The 17,602-nt window shown below is 37.0% G+C and overlaps 1 protein-coding gene across 2 annotated transcripts; it reads right to left on the bottom strand.

Moving 5' to 3' along the window:
• Positions 1–1,942: 1,942 nt before the first annotated feature.
• Positions 1,943–10,716, bottom strand: LOC106938470 (adenosine receptor A2a-like). Of its 2 annotated transcripts, XM_015020531.1 has the most exons (6): positions 10,466–10,716; positions 6,867–6,981; positions 6,470–6,778; positions 6,179–6,310; positions 3,745–3,848; positions 1,943–3,231 (listed from the first exon to the last, which is right to left on the bottom strand). In XM_015020531.1, the coding sequence occupies exons 3-6, from the start codon at positions 6,667–6,669 to the stop codon at positions 2,270–2,272; spliced, it is 1,398 nt and encodes a 465-aa protein (XP_014876017.1). In that variant the 5' UTR covers positions 6,670–6,778; positions 6,867–6,981; positions 10,466–10,716; the 3' UTR covers positions 1,943–2,269. The 2 variants fall into 2 exon arrangements, with proteins under 2 accessions (XP_014876017.1, XP_014876016.1); XM_015020530.1 differs by having other exon boundaries at positions 6,470–6,981.
• Between the last annotated feature and the right edge of the window lie 6,886 nt (positions 10,717–17,602).

Here is a 17,602-nt window from a genome sequence, read left to right as displayed (position 1 = left end):
TTACTTAGCTGGAGATAGCTACTCATGTATGAATGGTAAACATGGGTCATTTTGCTTCCTCTGGAACCAACCAAGCTAGACTAAGCTCATATAGTGTTATTTTATTATAACTATACAAAGTGTGTTAGTCATGAACTACTTATTTTTTTTCCAATGCTGAAATTAGGCTTGGCAAAGTCATTTATTTAGGATGGATTTAAAAAAAAGCTTCAGTATAAATAACAAAAAAAAAAAAAAAACATCCAGAGAAAGGAACTTTTGATACAATAGCACTGATTTGCATCTTCATTGTGAAAGGACACAGCTATGGTTCATGGTTGACATTTACAACTTTATGAGATTCCATAAAGAGGCTGAATGGGATCCCATCAAGGTGCCATGTGAAACTTTTATTCTCTTGGAAAAAATAACATTTAAATCTGACATGACCACCTAATTTTCATGAAGCCTATCAAAACAAATTATAAAATAGAATTATTTGATCCATTTAAATACCACACATACATGACAAGGTTTGTCAAGCTACTGATATGCATAGGATTTGAATGCACACATATAGCACGTGTCGTATAGAAGCCAAGTAATGTTTATTTTGGGAGACGTGTGTCTGGGATTGCTATGAGGCACATAAAAGTCGCCTAATGTGGATTTTTGCCACAGAGGAAGGGGTTTTTAATGGGAAGGAGAAAGCATAATGGGATAATAAAAGACATCATCAAATGAACCTTCATTTGATTTTCATTGCATTTGGCTCATTGACTGGCGTCAGCAGCCAGGTTACTCTGTAAACACCTCTTGGATTGTAGTCTGTGGTCATGAGCATGGACTTTACTTGTGTGTATGTGTGTGTGTTTCTATTGTTAATTGTGTGTACAAGCCTGATTCAGAAAGTAGTGACCTAACACGTCTATAGAGAGTTCACAAAGTTCAAACAAACCTAATGTTTCATTAGGTAAAAGGTAACTGGCCTTAACTGGCCTTGGTATTTCAGTGCCTGTTATTTGTGTCACACAGATGCTGAACAGGTAACTGTTGCATGTTGCCTGGCAGTTATTTAATTATTGATCAAGCTACTGATATGCAAACATTTAATTACTGTAAAAAATGAATCTATTTAGGTTTTTATGTCTTACTCAAGAAACAGAGACTAATATCACTGATTACAATTCTGAATATAATTATATATGTTTGTAATATGCAGCCTATAAATGACATTATCCATGGAAGTGTTTGTGTGTTTGACAACAAAACATCAAACAATTGTTTTATTCATGTTTGAACAGAAAGGAAGCGTCTGATTACACATGACATGATCCAGCTTTCTAAGAAATGCTGTCTGAGTGTTTGAAAGTCAAAGTACAATGCATGACACGGTACAGTACAGGGTTAACTGAAGATTTGTACAGTTATTGACATCGGTGATAAAAATGTGTGAAAAGCTTCAGGTTACATTTGTTCAGTTGGGTGGAAAACATGTTAATAAATGTTTTTGTCAAAAACTTACAAAAACTTCCAAGCACCCTTGCTGTCATGACGTTTTACATCCTCTTTTTGCCAATATGAAAGTCTTCTTTTGTAACGTTTAGCAAGGTTTTGAGCCAACATTTACATATGGGGTGAATGAAAATAGGAAGTGGTTTGAATAATTGATCACTTAAGAAACTGATCATAGGTCCAATGGTAACTTTCTGTATGGGTTTGAAGCAGGACAGCTTTGGGTAACTGATTTTGTTGATACAGTATTTATTTAGTAAACCCATCTGAGTCCCAATGGAAAAAAAACAAAAACTTTGAGCATAGGCTTGGGTAGCACACACACTGCCTGATCAAAAGCTACATTTTTACATTTAGAGTAGTGAAACAATATATTTTTTTCACTTCTAAAATTTTTTTTATCACTGTATAGATTATTGTTTTGTTCACATTAAGATTTAACATGTTTGCTTTTTCAACATTTATTTTTTGAAAACAGACATTTCCATAGATGTCACTTAAACACGCAGAGAAAATGCAAGCATCAGCTCATATTGAAAAGCATCCTGCTTTAAGCATCTTTATGTTCATGTAGCCTGACCTTCAACTGAAATTTGGCTCATATAGAAAACAAAAGTATAAAGTAAATAAAAACAGGTCTTATGCTGCGAGAAAGAAATAACTATTCTGTTCAGTGTTTGACTTTTTGTTGATGTTGTTGAAGAAATTGTCTGCAGTTCGTACAGTATCAAGAGCGTCGTGGCGGTGGGGAAAAATGGATTTATGAACGTAAGTGTCATGACACCTCTGTTATGTCTGTAGAGTTGCAACCATCGGTCTTTTTTACGGAGACAGCTTGAACATTGACAAAATCAGTGCAGCCTCCTCTGTCTTTCAGCTCAAAAACATCTGCCGCTCCCTCGTCACATGAAGCAGATTCTGCACAAAATGCTGTGCTAGTGTTCTCCTGCTTCCCAGAGAAGGTGCCACTTTGCCCTCTGTATCCATTGCGGATGCAGCTGCTTGGCAGTACATCTTGATTCGAAGACCAATGGCTAGAAGTTCTGCGATTTACCTTGTATCTTGATGGATGAGTATCAGAATCCAGGATGTAGCTATTCACCATTGTGCCACATGTTGAAACCTCTTTACTCGTTTGGGATGTCCGTCTGATGCTGATGCAGCTGAAATCTCTGCTGTCAATACTCATCGTCCCAACCCCGTTGCTGGTTGCCTGCCTCAGAATGTACTTGTAAAAAATCTTCCAAAAAGTCTGTCTGAACTCCCTGATGCGGTAGGCGTAAATAAAGGGATTCACCACAGAGTTTGCATGGGAGAGGATGATGGCGATGTTCATCACCCAGATTGTTGGACGCTCACAGTCTTTGCACAGGTGGTTCAAGCAGTTGATGATATGCACAGGAAGCCAGCAGATAGCAAATAAGCCCACAATAATTGCCAGTGATTTGGCAGCATGCACGTCCTTCTGCAGAAAAGAATGGGAAGAGTTCGAGGATGAAGGTCTTCTTCCGGGAATAGGTGAGAGAGAAAACGTGATACTCATTCGACGGAGCTGCCTCCTCGCCACCAGAAAGATTTTGATGTAGATGACCAGCATGACCAACAGAGGGGTCAGCACAAAGCCAAAGAAATTAAAATAGGTCATATAGTCCAAAGGAACAACTGACTCAAAAAGGCATTGGGTCAGACCTTTTGGGCAGCTTTTTGTTTTTGAGCTGTGAAGTGTTGCGTTCTGGCCTGTGCAACAGAGGCAAAACAGATTTAATGTTAAAATCCATAGAAAGACTCTGAGAATGATATAGGATTAAAATGGGTTTAATTGGAAGCACAACACACAGAATACCAAGATTCATGAGTGTTAGTAGTTATCTTTTTACAAAAAATAGGCAAACCGCCCCCCAGATGATTTCAATTAAGAATCCAAGTTCAGAAAAAGGGAATATAGTTTAAGTATACATTGAGGATGTTTTGTTATATTTGGAGGCCATAAAACAAGCTAATAATAATTTGGCAACTAGACTAAAGGTCATCGTCCTTAGAATAGCCCTGCATGTATTAGATCTTTCCCTGCTTTAAAATCCCTGTTTCTCACAGAAATGTAAATTTTATCGTCTGAGGGGGAAAAAATGTCAAAATTCAGTGAAAAAATAATAATAATTTCAGCTACCCTAACTCTATATTTCAAAATGTCTTTTAATGACAGAAAAATATGAGTGACAGAATGAAAAATGGCTAAATTTGATCTCTCACCTGTGTTCCAACCAATTAGTGGAGTCATGCCGATCACAGCTGACAAAGTCCAGCACAGTGCTATGATGCACTTTGCTCTCAGCCCTGTTACCAGACTGTTGTACCTAAATGGTTGAACAGAGCACAAAGATACATCACTCAGAGAACGGGTCAATATTTGTCAATTTTAACTGGATGTGCACTTAAATCGAACTGCATTATTCATTTATTAAAACAAACTGATGGTTTCTTAACAGAAAATCATTACAGTAGTCAGCACACATTTACTTTTATGGCCTGCCTTTTCTATTTATGGGTTGATGATTAAACACATCACAATCATGAGTCATGAAAATGTTTAAAAACGCTTTCTTAAAATTGTGTTTCTCATTTTATTTGCAACAAAATCATTACCAAATCCAATTTGCACTTTCCTGCCTTTTGCATGCACTTCCTTCTTTAACACATTAGGTGCAAACACATTGTGATATATTGGTGTTGTGCCTGGTTGTGAATTAGATTTCCCTTTTCAACAGGGAGTTCATGCATTTTTTTTTTCTTTACAAAGATCTTTGTAGTGATATACGCATTAAAATTCACCACACTAAAGAATCTTTTATGACATTCTTCAAATACATCTTAAATATTAAAAAGCAAAAATAGCGGGTATTTCAAAACGACAAGTCTCTTCTTTCAACAATCTCTAGTCAATGACAAACAATTTAGTGAAGGTTTTAGGAGTCTTTTACTGTAGTTTTTAGTGCCTATGTCAAGCTAAGGTTGTTCTGAAGCCAAAAAGTATTAGAAATATAGTTTTTTTTTTTTTTTTGCATTTCAGCATGCTTCAGAAAAGTTGACTACATCTCAAGCTGTACTTTAAAGATTCAATGTTCAGTATAGAATTATTTGACCAGATTAAGTCTTTTAGATCTTAAACTTAGAGATGATTACGTAAATCTACATTCCATAAAAGGTATTGACATTGTACACAAAATAGGAAACTTATTCAACTTCAGCACCATTCGTCAGCTAGGAAGTAAGGCGATAGTTTCTTGCCTGGAAATGTAAATACAAGTAAGGAATAGAAAACTTATTTGTAGAGGTGGACAGAGGAGTCATTGAATGTATTCAAGAATAGTATTGCTTGAACATATTTTTACTTGGGTAAAAGAAAAAAAGAAATAACCAACAAAAAATGACATCTGTTTAGTTTTGTGTGGGTGTGTTTGCTTTCTAGGAATTTGTTTGTAGGTTAAAATCTGCTAAAATTGTACTGCTATACTTTGTACCATGTTGTTTTAATATATTTCTAATAATCAATAAAAAGTCATTTGAAAGAAAACAAAATACTCAAGTGAGAATAAACAAAGAATCAGACAAAAAGGCTATTCAAGTATTGAGCAACTAACCATAACATCTGATTAAATGTGTAAAAAATGTGATCAAATGAGGAAATAAATGTATAAAATTATGTGCAAATTGTTTTATTTTAAAGGCAAATAAAGTACAAATGAATTACATAATTTCAAAATAACAAATTAAGGCTGAAGACCACATTTCAAAATCATTTTGTTTTTCACAACTGTTATTTTTACAACTTTCGAGTCCAATCCTTACCGAAGTGCATCAATGTAAAAAAGAACAGTGCACCTAATGTGCATTTACCTAAAGGCACATTAGGTAAATGTAACCTCTGCTTATTTGAGCAGAGATGGGTAGAAAATATTTATCCCCCCAACCCAAGTCTCCACCCCATGTCAAAAACTGTAGACACTTTGTTTCAGAAAATTGTCTTGTTAAAAAGGTTTTTTTTTTTTTTTAAATAAATTTTAGAGGTAAATTTATTCTATGTAGTCACTACTAATTATTTTTGCTGAAGCTCCCAAACTTTTCTCGGAACTAAGTATGAATGAGAACATTTCCAAATATAAACAAATTCGGCTGGAAAACTAAAATAAACATTAGTAAGCGCAAGTCCTTGAGTCATTAGTTCAAATACTCAACACTGTTACTTTGTTTTTGACTGAGATCCTGTGTGGGCAGGTTGGCAGGCTCATGGCACCAGTATTAGCACTCGGTACACACTGAAGCCATTATCCAACTGCTTATGCAAATGCATCACCTGTTGTGGCTTACAAGATGAAACTTCCTTAACAGGAGAGAGCAGCAGTTACTAGCCAACCACTCATTGTTCTGTAAAAGCACCCAGATTAGCAACAAGGAAATTCAAGGTAGCACTTAATCAATATTGATTTAAATGAGTACTAAAGGTCACATTCTGCAACTTTACTTCCCCTCGAGGCAGAAAAAAAAAATCTGTTCATCATGGATGAATCAACGTAAATCTCTCCAGATGAGGCTTAATTACAGTTTTTTGTTTTTGTTTTTTTTTTCTGAAAGTAAGTGTTTGCATGTTTCTGGTCTCACTTAAACATCATGTGTTCTTTGCTCTGACCTGAGTGGATTCTTGATTGCGATGTAGCGGTCCACAGCGATGGCCAGTAGACTAAAGATGGAGCTCTGTGTGAGCACGAGCAGAAAGCAGGCGATGAACAGGCAACCGTAAAAGTCGGCACAGAAACCCACACTGGATACGGATGAAAAAGGAACCATTACTGAACGAAAAGGCAGCCATCACAACAATTAGAAGAAATCACCAGTGGATGTATCTCATCCCGTAATGTAATATTTCAGCGGTACAACATTAACCCTTGCCCTAAATTAGATAAAAACGAGGAAATGATACCTAATTGTGATAGCGAAGGGAATTGCCAGTAGCCCCACAGCGATATCAGCGACCGCCAGTGAGACCACAAAGAAGTTGGTGATGTTCTGCAGGTTGGAGTTTAGGCAGACGGACCAGCATACCAGGGTGTTCCCAGCCACAGCCAGGAGAGCGATCAGCAGTTCCAAGCTAATATAAACCACCTGGTGGAGCTCCAGCATGGTTGTTTTTTCCTCTTTTTTTCCCCTTTCCTTGTACTTTCATCCCATCCAATCAGCTCCTTGTCTTGTTTTCAGACACAACATTTTCTTGCTAGACCACATGGCATGACTTGAGACAAAAGGGATTGTGTCACATCGACAGTGAGGCAAAGCAGAAAGTTCCCAGCACTACCATCACACGAGCGACGCCGGATTACCGTCACGACTGCTGTGCAGGGCTGTTAGTCTTCCTCTTTTTCAAGTTTTGTTCAGTGAACAGCGATACAGTTGAGGATGACGCATCTGAAGGGGCTGCCAAAGTAGAGAAGTAATCTGGAGGGGGGCCGGAGGGTAGAGGACATGGTGTTAGTGTGTTTAGCTTGTATAAACAGATTACACTGTGTTCAATGGACATGCAGTTAAATGCACACACACACGTCAAAAAAGCCATCTATCACTGCATGACAAGGATACAGGGTCAAATCAAACAAGACAACAAGGGGCTTTTTATTTAGGGACAGTTTCCCAAAATCCCTCTCCCTTATCATTTGAGATACTGACATACTTTTCACAGATAATTACACAAATAACTCAAACACTAACTGTTTGATGTTATTGCCTAATCAAAGGAGCTCCAATAGAGTTCTTTATAAGGAAATCTCTGCATCTTGTATGCAGATTAGGAGTTCTTACACAAACCTGTAACAACGTCAGCAAACTTTAGCAATAATGACCTCAGACATATGAGCTCAACTGTACAAGATAGAGAGCAGAAAAAAAGCAAAACTAAACGTAAGCTCAACGATCAGATCAGATGAAATGTAATAATTATGGGGCATTTCTAAAGGATTTGTTTAAATCTACAAAATTAATTGTACTTTATTGTTGGTTTTATGTGAAACACCCACATAAAACAGATAATTGATATGAGGAGAAAAAAATGTACATGATTTATGACAACGTTAACTTTTTTTTGTTTTTGTTGTAAATGTTCTGCAATTGTTGCAAGTCATGGCCAGGATTTTCTAGCAAAAAGAGTTTTTTAATCTCAATTAATGGGATTCTCCTGGTGACATAAAAGTTAAATAAAAAAAAGTAAATAAGATGAAATAGTTGTGTGCACTAAATCTGTAAGAGTGGCAAGAAGAAAACCATTTTTTTTTTCAGAACCCCTGACACACTGTTTGTGTCAGTGTGTTTGTGTCCACACTGACACAAACACTCTTTTATTGAAAGAGTAAAAAAAAAAAATCACTGCTGTCATTGTTAAAAGCCTAACTTGTTCTGCTAAATTTGCAGTTGATTCCTGAATGAAATGATTCATTTTCCTTATCCCAACAATGAGCTATTTAGAAAAATGATATCATGAGTCAGAAAAGAATTTAATGGGTGCTTTCTTCTTAATTTTCTTCTCGTGCCGTTTGCTCCAAACTTATTTGGGCCTTTAAAAGTTAAAATAAGTTCTTAAATGAGTCACTTAATACTGAAAGGTTATGATGTCAAAGTCCCAGTTTGAAGCTCAGAGCACTTTTACGTCACGTTTCTTGAGTAATTATGTATCTATTTATTTTCCACACTGACACAAACACTCATGAATGTACCACTGATTGGTAGTCATGGAATAAAATGAGGAGTTTAGTTAGGCTGATCAGTAAGGGGGTGAAAAGGAAAAATCTAAATGGAAACTACTTCTACAGACCACTGGTGATTGCTCAAAAGGTCACATTTACACATCCAACATTGACTTAATGTGTTTATTTTACTCTTTTTGTTTTACATCGTACGTCTATTTATATATATATGCAGAAGAGGTCTATATCAATGATTAGGAGAGTAGTTCTCGGTTCAGCGCCGAGGTGTAACGCTGAAAAATGATGCTTGCTCACACTTTGACAATGACGCTCGCTTTCCAGTGAAAGACCTTTCCGCTGTGAGATAATGAAATATTCTTATGTTGCTGAGTCATTCCCCTGTTCGCAGCAGAACCGAGCGACAGGAAAACCCAGAAAAACAAGCAAGAGCTAATTAATTTTCTTTCTCTTGTCCTCTGAGTCTCCCAGATGCCTTTTGGCAAGCTCCAGTCAAATGGATTTCTCATTGCCTCTCTCTTTGACTGGTGAAGAACCCGAGTCTTTGCCATGTTGGCTGCTAAAGATTGTAACTCCTTCTGAGTAGTCATAGCCAAGTCAGGTGTATTTGAACAGCACATTTCAGCTACAAGGAAGTTCAAAGTCCTTACATGATGCAAAAAAGCACAATAGCCATTTTTGAAACATGAAGCATTTGACAAATATAATCTTCATTATACATACATCAGATATTTAAATCAACGTCTGTTTGTTGTGTCGTACATAAAACGGCCTGGTTGTGGCTTTCTTTAAATAATAATTTTTATTTTTCCATAAAGAAAGCTGTGTTATTGTACTTCCACTTCACAATTATACACCTGTTTGTGCCGGTCTATCATATAAAATCCCAATAAAATACACAGAGATTGGCGGGGGGTTTTTTATATGTAGAAAAAAAGTGAAAATGTTCAAGAAGTGTGACATCTGCAAGGAAGGGTAAGTAAGTCTGGTCAACACTTCTCAGAAAACAAATTATAAAGATGAGATGAGACTGCGGTGATCATCAAACCTCTAATTACCAATCTGAGATCTAAAAGCATCTGTGGAAAGCCTCCCTAATTCTCATGTAGTGTAAAACATGAGCCTAAGCATGCAACTGCTATAAACATCCCAGGCAGTCCTGAATACCTTTACAATGTGCATGCTTGCCATTATGTTTCGGCTCATTTGTGTGTAATCTAACACTAGAAGCTAACTAACCAACACCTGACTCCACTGAGAAATCATTAAGGGGGAAAATGGCTCAGAGCAACAGCCAGTGCAAACACTGAAAATACAAAGAGAGAACAGAAGTTTGCACAATTTGCTTCCGTTTTAAACATTTCTCATTCTGGTATTTTTAGACACTTTACACTTCATTAAACATACCCCTCTGAGCCACACGCAAACGTGCAGCTCCACCATCAGTAATCCTGACGTGCAATCTGTTCTGCCATTCGCAAAGTCCAACTTTCCCTCTGCTGCTTTGCCGTTTAGGAATTCAGAATCAAGGATTTATCCAGTTGCAGTAAAAGACCCCTTGAGGTTGCAGCAGATTAGTGTGCAAATCCTCCAAAGCATGGCGGAAAGCGAAAATATTTGATCAAAGTTTGCAAAATATAAGAAAAGACCATTTTCCAGCTGGTCTGACTGACAGAAAGAGAGGCAAGGGGCACCCAGAAACTTTGATTATGCCTATGAGAAACAGAGGAAGAGGTGATAAGAAAACGCACATCCTGCTGGAAAAGATCTGCCACTGCCCTGTCAATCAATGTATCAGCTCAGCTCCAGCAAAGTCCAAGGAAAATAAGACCAAGAGTTAGAAAAGAAATGCTTATTTTCAAGAATGAGAAAAGTTGCTGGTTTTGTCATATTAATAGAAACATGTTTTTAAGGCGGGAGGAAACAGACATTACAGAAGTTTCATTAGATTTTTGGGGGGCGTTTTAGATCTCAGGAACTCAACGCACAGTTTCATTTAATCTGAACACGGGTGATAACAGCGCTATTTGCAATAGAATATTTATTCTGACCCATTCATTGTTAGAAAAATATGTGTGTGGTTAAAGAACCTTCTAACTGGGTGTATATTGTTTCAGAGGCCCTTTTTGGTTTAGAGGTGTAATATCTGTGCAACACGCTGAATACAATTATTTGAACCTCAGATTACCTTCAACTGACGCATTTTGGAAAAGTAATCCTTCCCTTACCTGATGGATGAGTGAGTTGATCTCGCTGCTGGGTGGCTTTCGTTAAACCCTGAAACTGCAAACAAACGCTTAAAAGTTACACTGGAAGACAGGAAACATGATGGGGGAAAAAAAAAAAAGTCGCTGAGATCGCGCCACGGGCGCTGCCAGTGATGGTGCGCACCGACGCGACGCAACAGGAAAACGAAGAGCGGCAGCAAGGCTCTCCGCTTGCGTGCGTCTTCCCCGAAATTGCTGCTACTTTGAGGACGCACATTTGTAGCTCCAGCGTGGAGACCCGCCCCCTCCCGGAGTCCTCCCGCGAGTAAACTGTGAAAAGCACGGCATAAATTATGTTTAAGGTAGAGAAAGCGATGTGATGAGATATGACTTATCCTCAGTCCTCTAAAGAAAGGGACACACTGCCGCATGAGAGAATGAGGTTAGGTAAAAAAAAAAAAAAAAAAAGGGGGGGGGGGGGCAAGAGGGGGGGTGCATCAAGTAAACCACAGCGGAAGATGACAAAAGTGAAACCATGCAAGAAACGGTACAAAACAAGTCATGTGGGAAAAATTACACCTTTAACTATTCAGTTCTTAGTTGATATGTTTGTTTGTTTGTTTGGTTTTTTTTACATGTCTTAGTAAACAAGGTAAAAACAGAGGAAAAAGTTGGGACGCCCTACCCCCTAAGTTTTCCATTTTCACTGAATGTCAGTAAGATGCTTCTTGCAGACATCCTCCAGTCTCTGACAGCAAAAGTTGCCTCACCCCTCACATTTAAATGTGTTTACTTTATTTTTAACCTACGAAGCACCCTGCACCCTCCATTCATATTCTATACTCACTTATCCCTTGCAGAGCTTCGATGGGGTGTAGGAGAGGCGGGGTACACCCTTGGGTCGCCAATCCCTCGCAGGGGCAACGCAGAGACACAGAGGCCAAGCAACCATGCACATCCACGCACACACACACACGCACACACACAGAGAGACCTAAGGACAATTAAGAAGGATCAATCAACCTTGCTGTCATTATTTTTGGGCTATGGGAGTAAAACAAAGAGGAGAAACACAGGCATCCACTGGGAGAACATGCAAACTCCATGCAGCCGGGACTCAAAGCAGTCTTCCAGCTGTGCAGCATGCATCCTACAGCATCTCATTCAAATGTAGGTTTGGACTCCGACTCAACCCAACAGTTCTACTGTAATTCTTACTGGATTTGTTGGTTGTTGCAGATCATTTAACAAGGACCAGTTTGTTTCGTAGATGGCACATTTTCCCTTAAACATCCTCTGATGCAAGAGCTGGCCAGGTCCTGCTGTAGCAAACCACCTCCAAGGTGTGACACCTCTGCCTCCTTGTTTCACAGTTGGTATGAGGTTATTTCCCCTACAATACTATATTTGGCTTATCATTTCCTCTGTTTTGCTGTCCAAAGAATTCAGTTTAGATGAGTCTGTCCAACGAACGTCATTTCAGAACATCGTCTTTCAAAATAGGTTTCTCGGTAACGCTTTATTTCAAGGGGTGTGCATAAGACTGACATGACTGGTTTGCTCCGGCTGTATGCAGCAGTGTAGTGCCACCCTTCCCCCACATATTGCTGCGCACATCTGGCCAGCTGGAGCTAAGTTTGTAGCAATGTAGCAACAATTATAACTTTTCTTTATTAATTGAAAAATAGATCACAGTCTACATTTGTGTGAATACTGTGAAGAAGTAAAACGATATTTTATTTTTACTTAAGGTTATGCTGTAGCATAGCAAGGCTTGTGCTCACACAACTAAACGTACCAATAAAGTTTTTCAGAACACCGCAGAAGTAGGTCTCAGGAAAAGCAAAACCTCTCTCAGCTTTCACCACCAAATCATTTCCACCACAGTTCTCAATTTCTCAACCCAACTTAAAACATGTGACTGACACACTTTCACATGTTAGTCTTGCTGGTAATGTCCCGCAGCATCTCATAGGCTAGCTCTGTGCCACAAACTCATGTAATCTGAAGTACAACCCCGCAAAAGCATTTCTGAAACATTCCATCAACAAAATGCAGCAAAAATTCGTTCCACAGTTACAGATGGCAACAGAAAAAGCAGCAGATTGACTGGGATTGTACAGAGGTATGTAACAAAAGTTACATCTTTAAGTAATCTTATCTTTAACATAAAGCAATGAATATACATCTTTAGTACAGGAAATAAAAATCACATATATCACACAAATGGTAAGTGAATCATTACTTTTGTATCAAAAATTAAAACATACAAAACAGGAGAAAATCAAGCCGGTGGTTAGTATCTGCCCCGCAGCTTCTGCCCCTTCTGCACATTAAATAAAATACAATAAATATTTTATTGTATTGCCAACACTTAGCAGTTTTTAGCAATTGTAAAATTAAAATGTACAATATTAATTATAACGATTACAAAACATATACAAGTTAAGCCCTGTGTATATTTGAATTTGTATAAAATAGACATTAAAATACTTATAAAACTAAAGAAAATACAGAGCTGAGCCTAATGGATACCACAGCTCCAGATGGTAACAAAAAGAGGGGACGAGCTGTCAGTATCTGTTTGCTATGGTAACCATAAACTGTCAAGAGCCACATGACTTATATCAGTGCAGATCAGGAGAAAATTACTTTTTGACTCAAATTTAATTTGAAGAATAAGTAAGCCAATTTTTTTTTTTTTTTTTTTTTTTACAAAAATTGTATGTATTGTATTATATACTATATTTATAGTTGTTCTGTTTTAATATTCGAAGTAGTAAGAAACCTGATCCTAAATGGGTTTTGCATCTTGGATACCAACAAAAGGAAATGAAATAAATTTCTGATGGTATGTAGGCTATTTCGCACAAATTAATGAAGTAAAAACTATTTTTTTTTTTTTTAAATGAGGGAGTGAAAGGAGTTTGAAGAAAATTTCTGCATGACGAATCAGTTATTCTGACCCACTGTTCGCTTCAATGGTCAAAATGAGTTTGAGGTCAGGTGAGGTGATATCTGGTTTGCCTGCCTCCTGGGTGACTCCCTGGTGAGGTGTGTTATGGTGAAGCCCTCTTGGTGTGTTGCTGTTTTTATTGTGACCTTTTGTAAAATGAATTGTATGTAAGCCCACATCACCAGCCCTCCATTACCATGCTTTAGAATATTGGGTGAAACATTTGGAGAGGATATATTTTTCCAGGGTTTTAATCAAAACATCTGCAAAGTGGTTTAATTGTCTAAAGGACATTGATGGGAGAGTTTTAAGCTTTGTTTTTTTTTTTTTTTTGCTCTTATTTTTGAATCAACTTCCTTACGTGTTTAAACACATTAGCTGTACATACATGTAGCAGGGTTTTAACGTAACAATGTCGTAAATGTGAAGTTTGTCAAAATGTGTTTATTTGTTCTTTGACTTTATTTTTTATACGTTTTTTTTAGACATATTTATTGGCGTTTTAAGTTCTGTTATGTTGCTCTTGGCAGTGGGTGGTTACCATAGTAACCGGTAACTGACAGCTCGTCCCGTTTTTTTTTGTTTTTTTTTTTTTCTTTTCATGTCCGTTACTGTGGTATGTATTAGAATATATTTTTGCAATATATTTCGGACAAATGTGATAGTGTACAGTGTTTCTTAAGTGAACTTGCTATGTTTTGTGTATTTTTAAATGTTATTGTTAATGCTGCTCATTTTAGCTTGTTTAAGTTAACTGCTTCTAACTGCTATTAACTGCTGCTGTTGCTTTATAGTTTGTCGAGGGTTATTTATTGTATTTTATTTAATGTATAGGGGGCAGAAGCTGCTAGACTGGCGATAAACACCTACTTGTTTTGTTCTTTTCTTAAGAATAACTACGACGAACGATGAACCTGAATGCGTCTGTCGTGGAGTCAGCCTACTGGATCTGAGACGAGCAAAGAAGGGCAGGTTTACACCAACAATCATACATTTGGCTGATTCATCAGCTTCAAGCGGTCACAAGAGGAGTGCAACAAACTCTTTGTAGATACAGGAGATTTTATTTACTATTTTTGTGTACAAACATAGGCTGCAAATGCCTCTCAAACAAGTTTTACCCTCAGAATACAGTAATCCTTTTTACAGTTCTACAAGCAGAACATTGAATAGTTAAACAGAGACAAAAAAAGACTCAAAAATAGAAAGTGACATAGTTGGTCAACATGTCTCATCCTGGAGTTTAACATTATGTCCTCAATTTTTCTAAAAAATAACTAGAACATTGCTTAGTAGGCAAAATTTATTGGTGGCATGATTTCTGAAAAGTGGCAGCAGAAGGTTGTGTAAGATCACCTATAATATGGCAATAAATACCAGGGTCCGATGTAATAAATGCACATTTAAAGCAATATGCACCATGTCTTCAGGCAAGCCCACGGAAAAACTTGAGATTTTTTTTTTGGCTGGGACAGACTGTGGTGAGAACATGCAGATACAGTGACAGACGGAGCAAAACAATACATTTAGAGCATTATAATTCTCTCCTCTACCACAAACTGACAGGTCGGATTTGCAAAGAGGTTAAAGGTTGTAACCAGCTTGATCCAGAGAGCTGCACAATAAATAACAGGGAAACCAAATTATGTATTCTCTAGTATTATACATATTATACACTCTATGGGGGAAAAAAGGAGTCTTAGTTACTTGAACCTGCACTTTCTATTCGGTTGTCCACATCATATAGCTAAGACAATCACAGTGGGCAGTCTGCTGTTTGAAACAAACACATACGCTGAGCTGACGTGCAGGAACTGAGTGTTCCTGCATGTCAGGAAACATATGCTATTCTTCTGTTCATAAAAAATATTTGCACCATTTTTAACATTTTGTCACATTACAACCACAAATGTCCATGCATGTTATTGTGATTATACGTGATATACCAACACAAAGTAGTGCTTAGTTGTCAAACAGAAGGGAAACTGGTTTCAATTGTTTGATACAATAATGCGACTCCTTTAATCTGTTGGTCCTAAATGTGTCTATCAAAGCATATTTTTTGGGTTGCAATGACCCAGTCAAAGTCCAAACCTAAATCCAATTGTAAATTTGTGACAAGAGTTGAACATTTCTGTTGACAGACGCTCTCGATCAAAGACGCATGGGCAATAATTTCAGTGCCTTTTGCACTGAAATGTTCTTTACAGACTATAAGTACAAATGTGCATCACATTTTTCACAATTTTATTTTAAAGCAGGTATTCTCACCCTTCACACTACATATCACACTATCTTGTGTTGGTGAAGCACATAATCCTAATAAAATACATTTAATTTGAGGTTAAAAAAAATTATAAATGTGAAAAATGCTTCAGCAGTGTGAATATTTTTGCAAGACACCGTGTCTACAGAGCTACTTAGTGGTTCTTGTACCGAGACAAAATCAGAACAAAATGTTTTAAACACAGCAGAAGAAGCAGATTAATTTACTAGAGAAACCACATTATATTAAGACATTTTTCTAACATTAATTTGACATTTTACCATAAATAAACAGATCAAGCAGACCAGACCATCTTATACCAAACTAGAAGGAATCATAAATAAATCAGCATAAAAGGCATTATAAGAGAAAAAACTATGTGTTGCACTTAGAGGATTAACTTTAGCACAAAGTTTCATTCACTTACAGCATTAGAGGTCAGATGAAAGAATGCTCATGTACAGAATGAGCTAAGACCATGCTTGTATTTTAAGGTCCTGTCTTAGCCTATAAGTAGGAGATGAAAGATGTGTGGCTGTCCTCAGCAAAGGCAACAAGAGGATGAATGTTTTTCTTAACCACCAGCTTCTCGGCCGACATGAAGACAAAGTAAATTTTGGTGGTAAACAAAAGCAAGTGTTGAGGCACAAAAGGGTTGGATAAGTACAGGCAGCTGGGACTTTGTATGAAGGAGAAACGTGACTGAATGTTCACATTCTACATGAGGCTATAAGCATGCTACAGTGAGTGAAACGAAATCAGATTGTATTGTGGAGGAAAAATAAAATAAGATCAAAACAGTGACTTCAAATTTCCCAAGAAGCCGATTGCTTGCTTTTGCTCTTGCGTAGTTGCTATGTTTCTGTTTATAATCATAGATTAAAAGAAGAAAAAAAAGTAAACCCTTTAATTAGGCCCTTTTAGCAGAGTCCCCTATAGACACCAGTCGACCACAACAAAAGAACCACATCAGCTCAGATGCATTAGTACCAATTTATTTATTTTTTTCCAGGAAAAGATTCTGCAGGGAGATTTCCGAGCTCTAACAAATTTGGTTGCAATTTTGATATTTATCTAAATTAAACTGCAACACTCATTAAGTTTTGCCATCGTCAAATGACGTGTTATCGTCAGATTTTGTTTGATTTATTTATGCTTCATACGAGGGCTGAAAAAAAATGATAAAATATGATGATAAAATCTGAAAGGTCAAAAACCCAATCAATCACAATTTGTAAAACGGTGACCATGCAAGTTTTTGTGGGATCTCAACAGGAAGGAGGACCTATGAGATTCCTACAGTATGAAAACCTTGAGTTTAAAAAAAAAAAAAAAAAACTACAATTTTACAGCACTGTGGTGTTTATACAAAAATTAGAAACCAAAATCTGCCTTTCTGTTTTAAGAAAAACAGAAAGGCAATCAACTGCTAAAATAATGGAACATATTAATTATTACTGTTATGTGCTATCTGCAACATATTAGTGATTTTGAAGCATTTTATACAAATAATCCCTTCTAATTATTTATATAGAAGGTGATAAATCACCTTCTTGTTTATGCAAACAAAAGAGTTTTTTTTTTTTTTGGCTCAAAGAAACCAACAAAAAAAAAAAAAAAAAAAAAAAAAAAAAAAAAAAAAAAAAGGAGCAAGCAGTGGTATCAAAGTGCTTATTGAGCAGACTGTTGGGCATTTTAGGCATTCTACTTTTTACATAAAGTAAAACAAGTAGAATGAGTGGATATAGGCTGGTAAATTAGTCAGGCTATCTGCTCCACAGCTGCACAGTTAGCTGGTTACCAGACAAACTCTCCATAGCTTTGTCAACTGGTCTTTTAAAGGTAAAGGTATTTTTATTTATATAGCACATTTTCAGCAACAAGGCAATACAAAGTGCTTTACAGGAATTAAAAGGAAATACAAACAAAATAAANC

This window comes from Poecilia latipinna, unplaced genomic scaffold (assembly GCF_001443285.1).
Source record: "Poecilia latipinna isolate Pla-1442-1.1 unplaced genomic scaffold, P_latipinna-1.0 Scaffold2601, whole genome shotgun sequence".
NCBI classification, from domain to species: domain Eukaryota; kingdom Metazoa; phylum Chordata; class Actinopteri; order Cyprinodontiformes; family Poeciliidae; genus Poecilia; species Poecilia latipinna.
The sequence above is the reverse complement of the archived record's forward strand: the minus strand, read 5'-3'. Positions and strand labels throughout refer to the sequence as shown.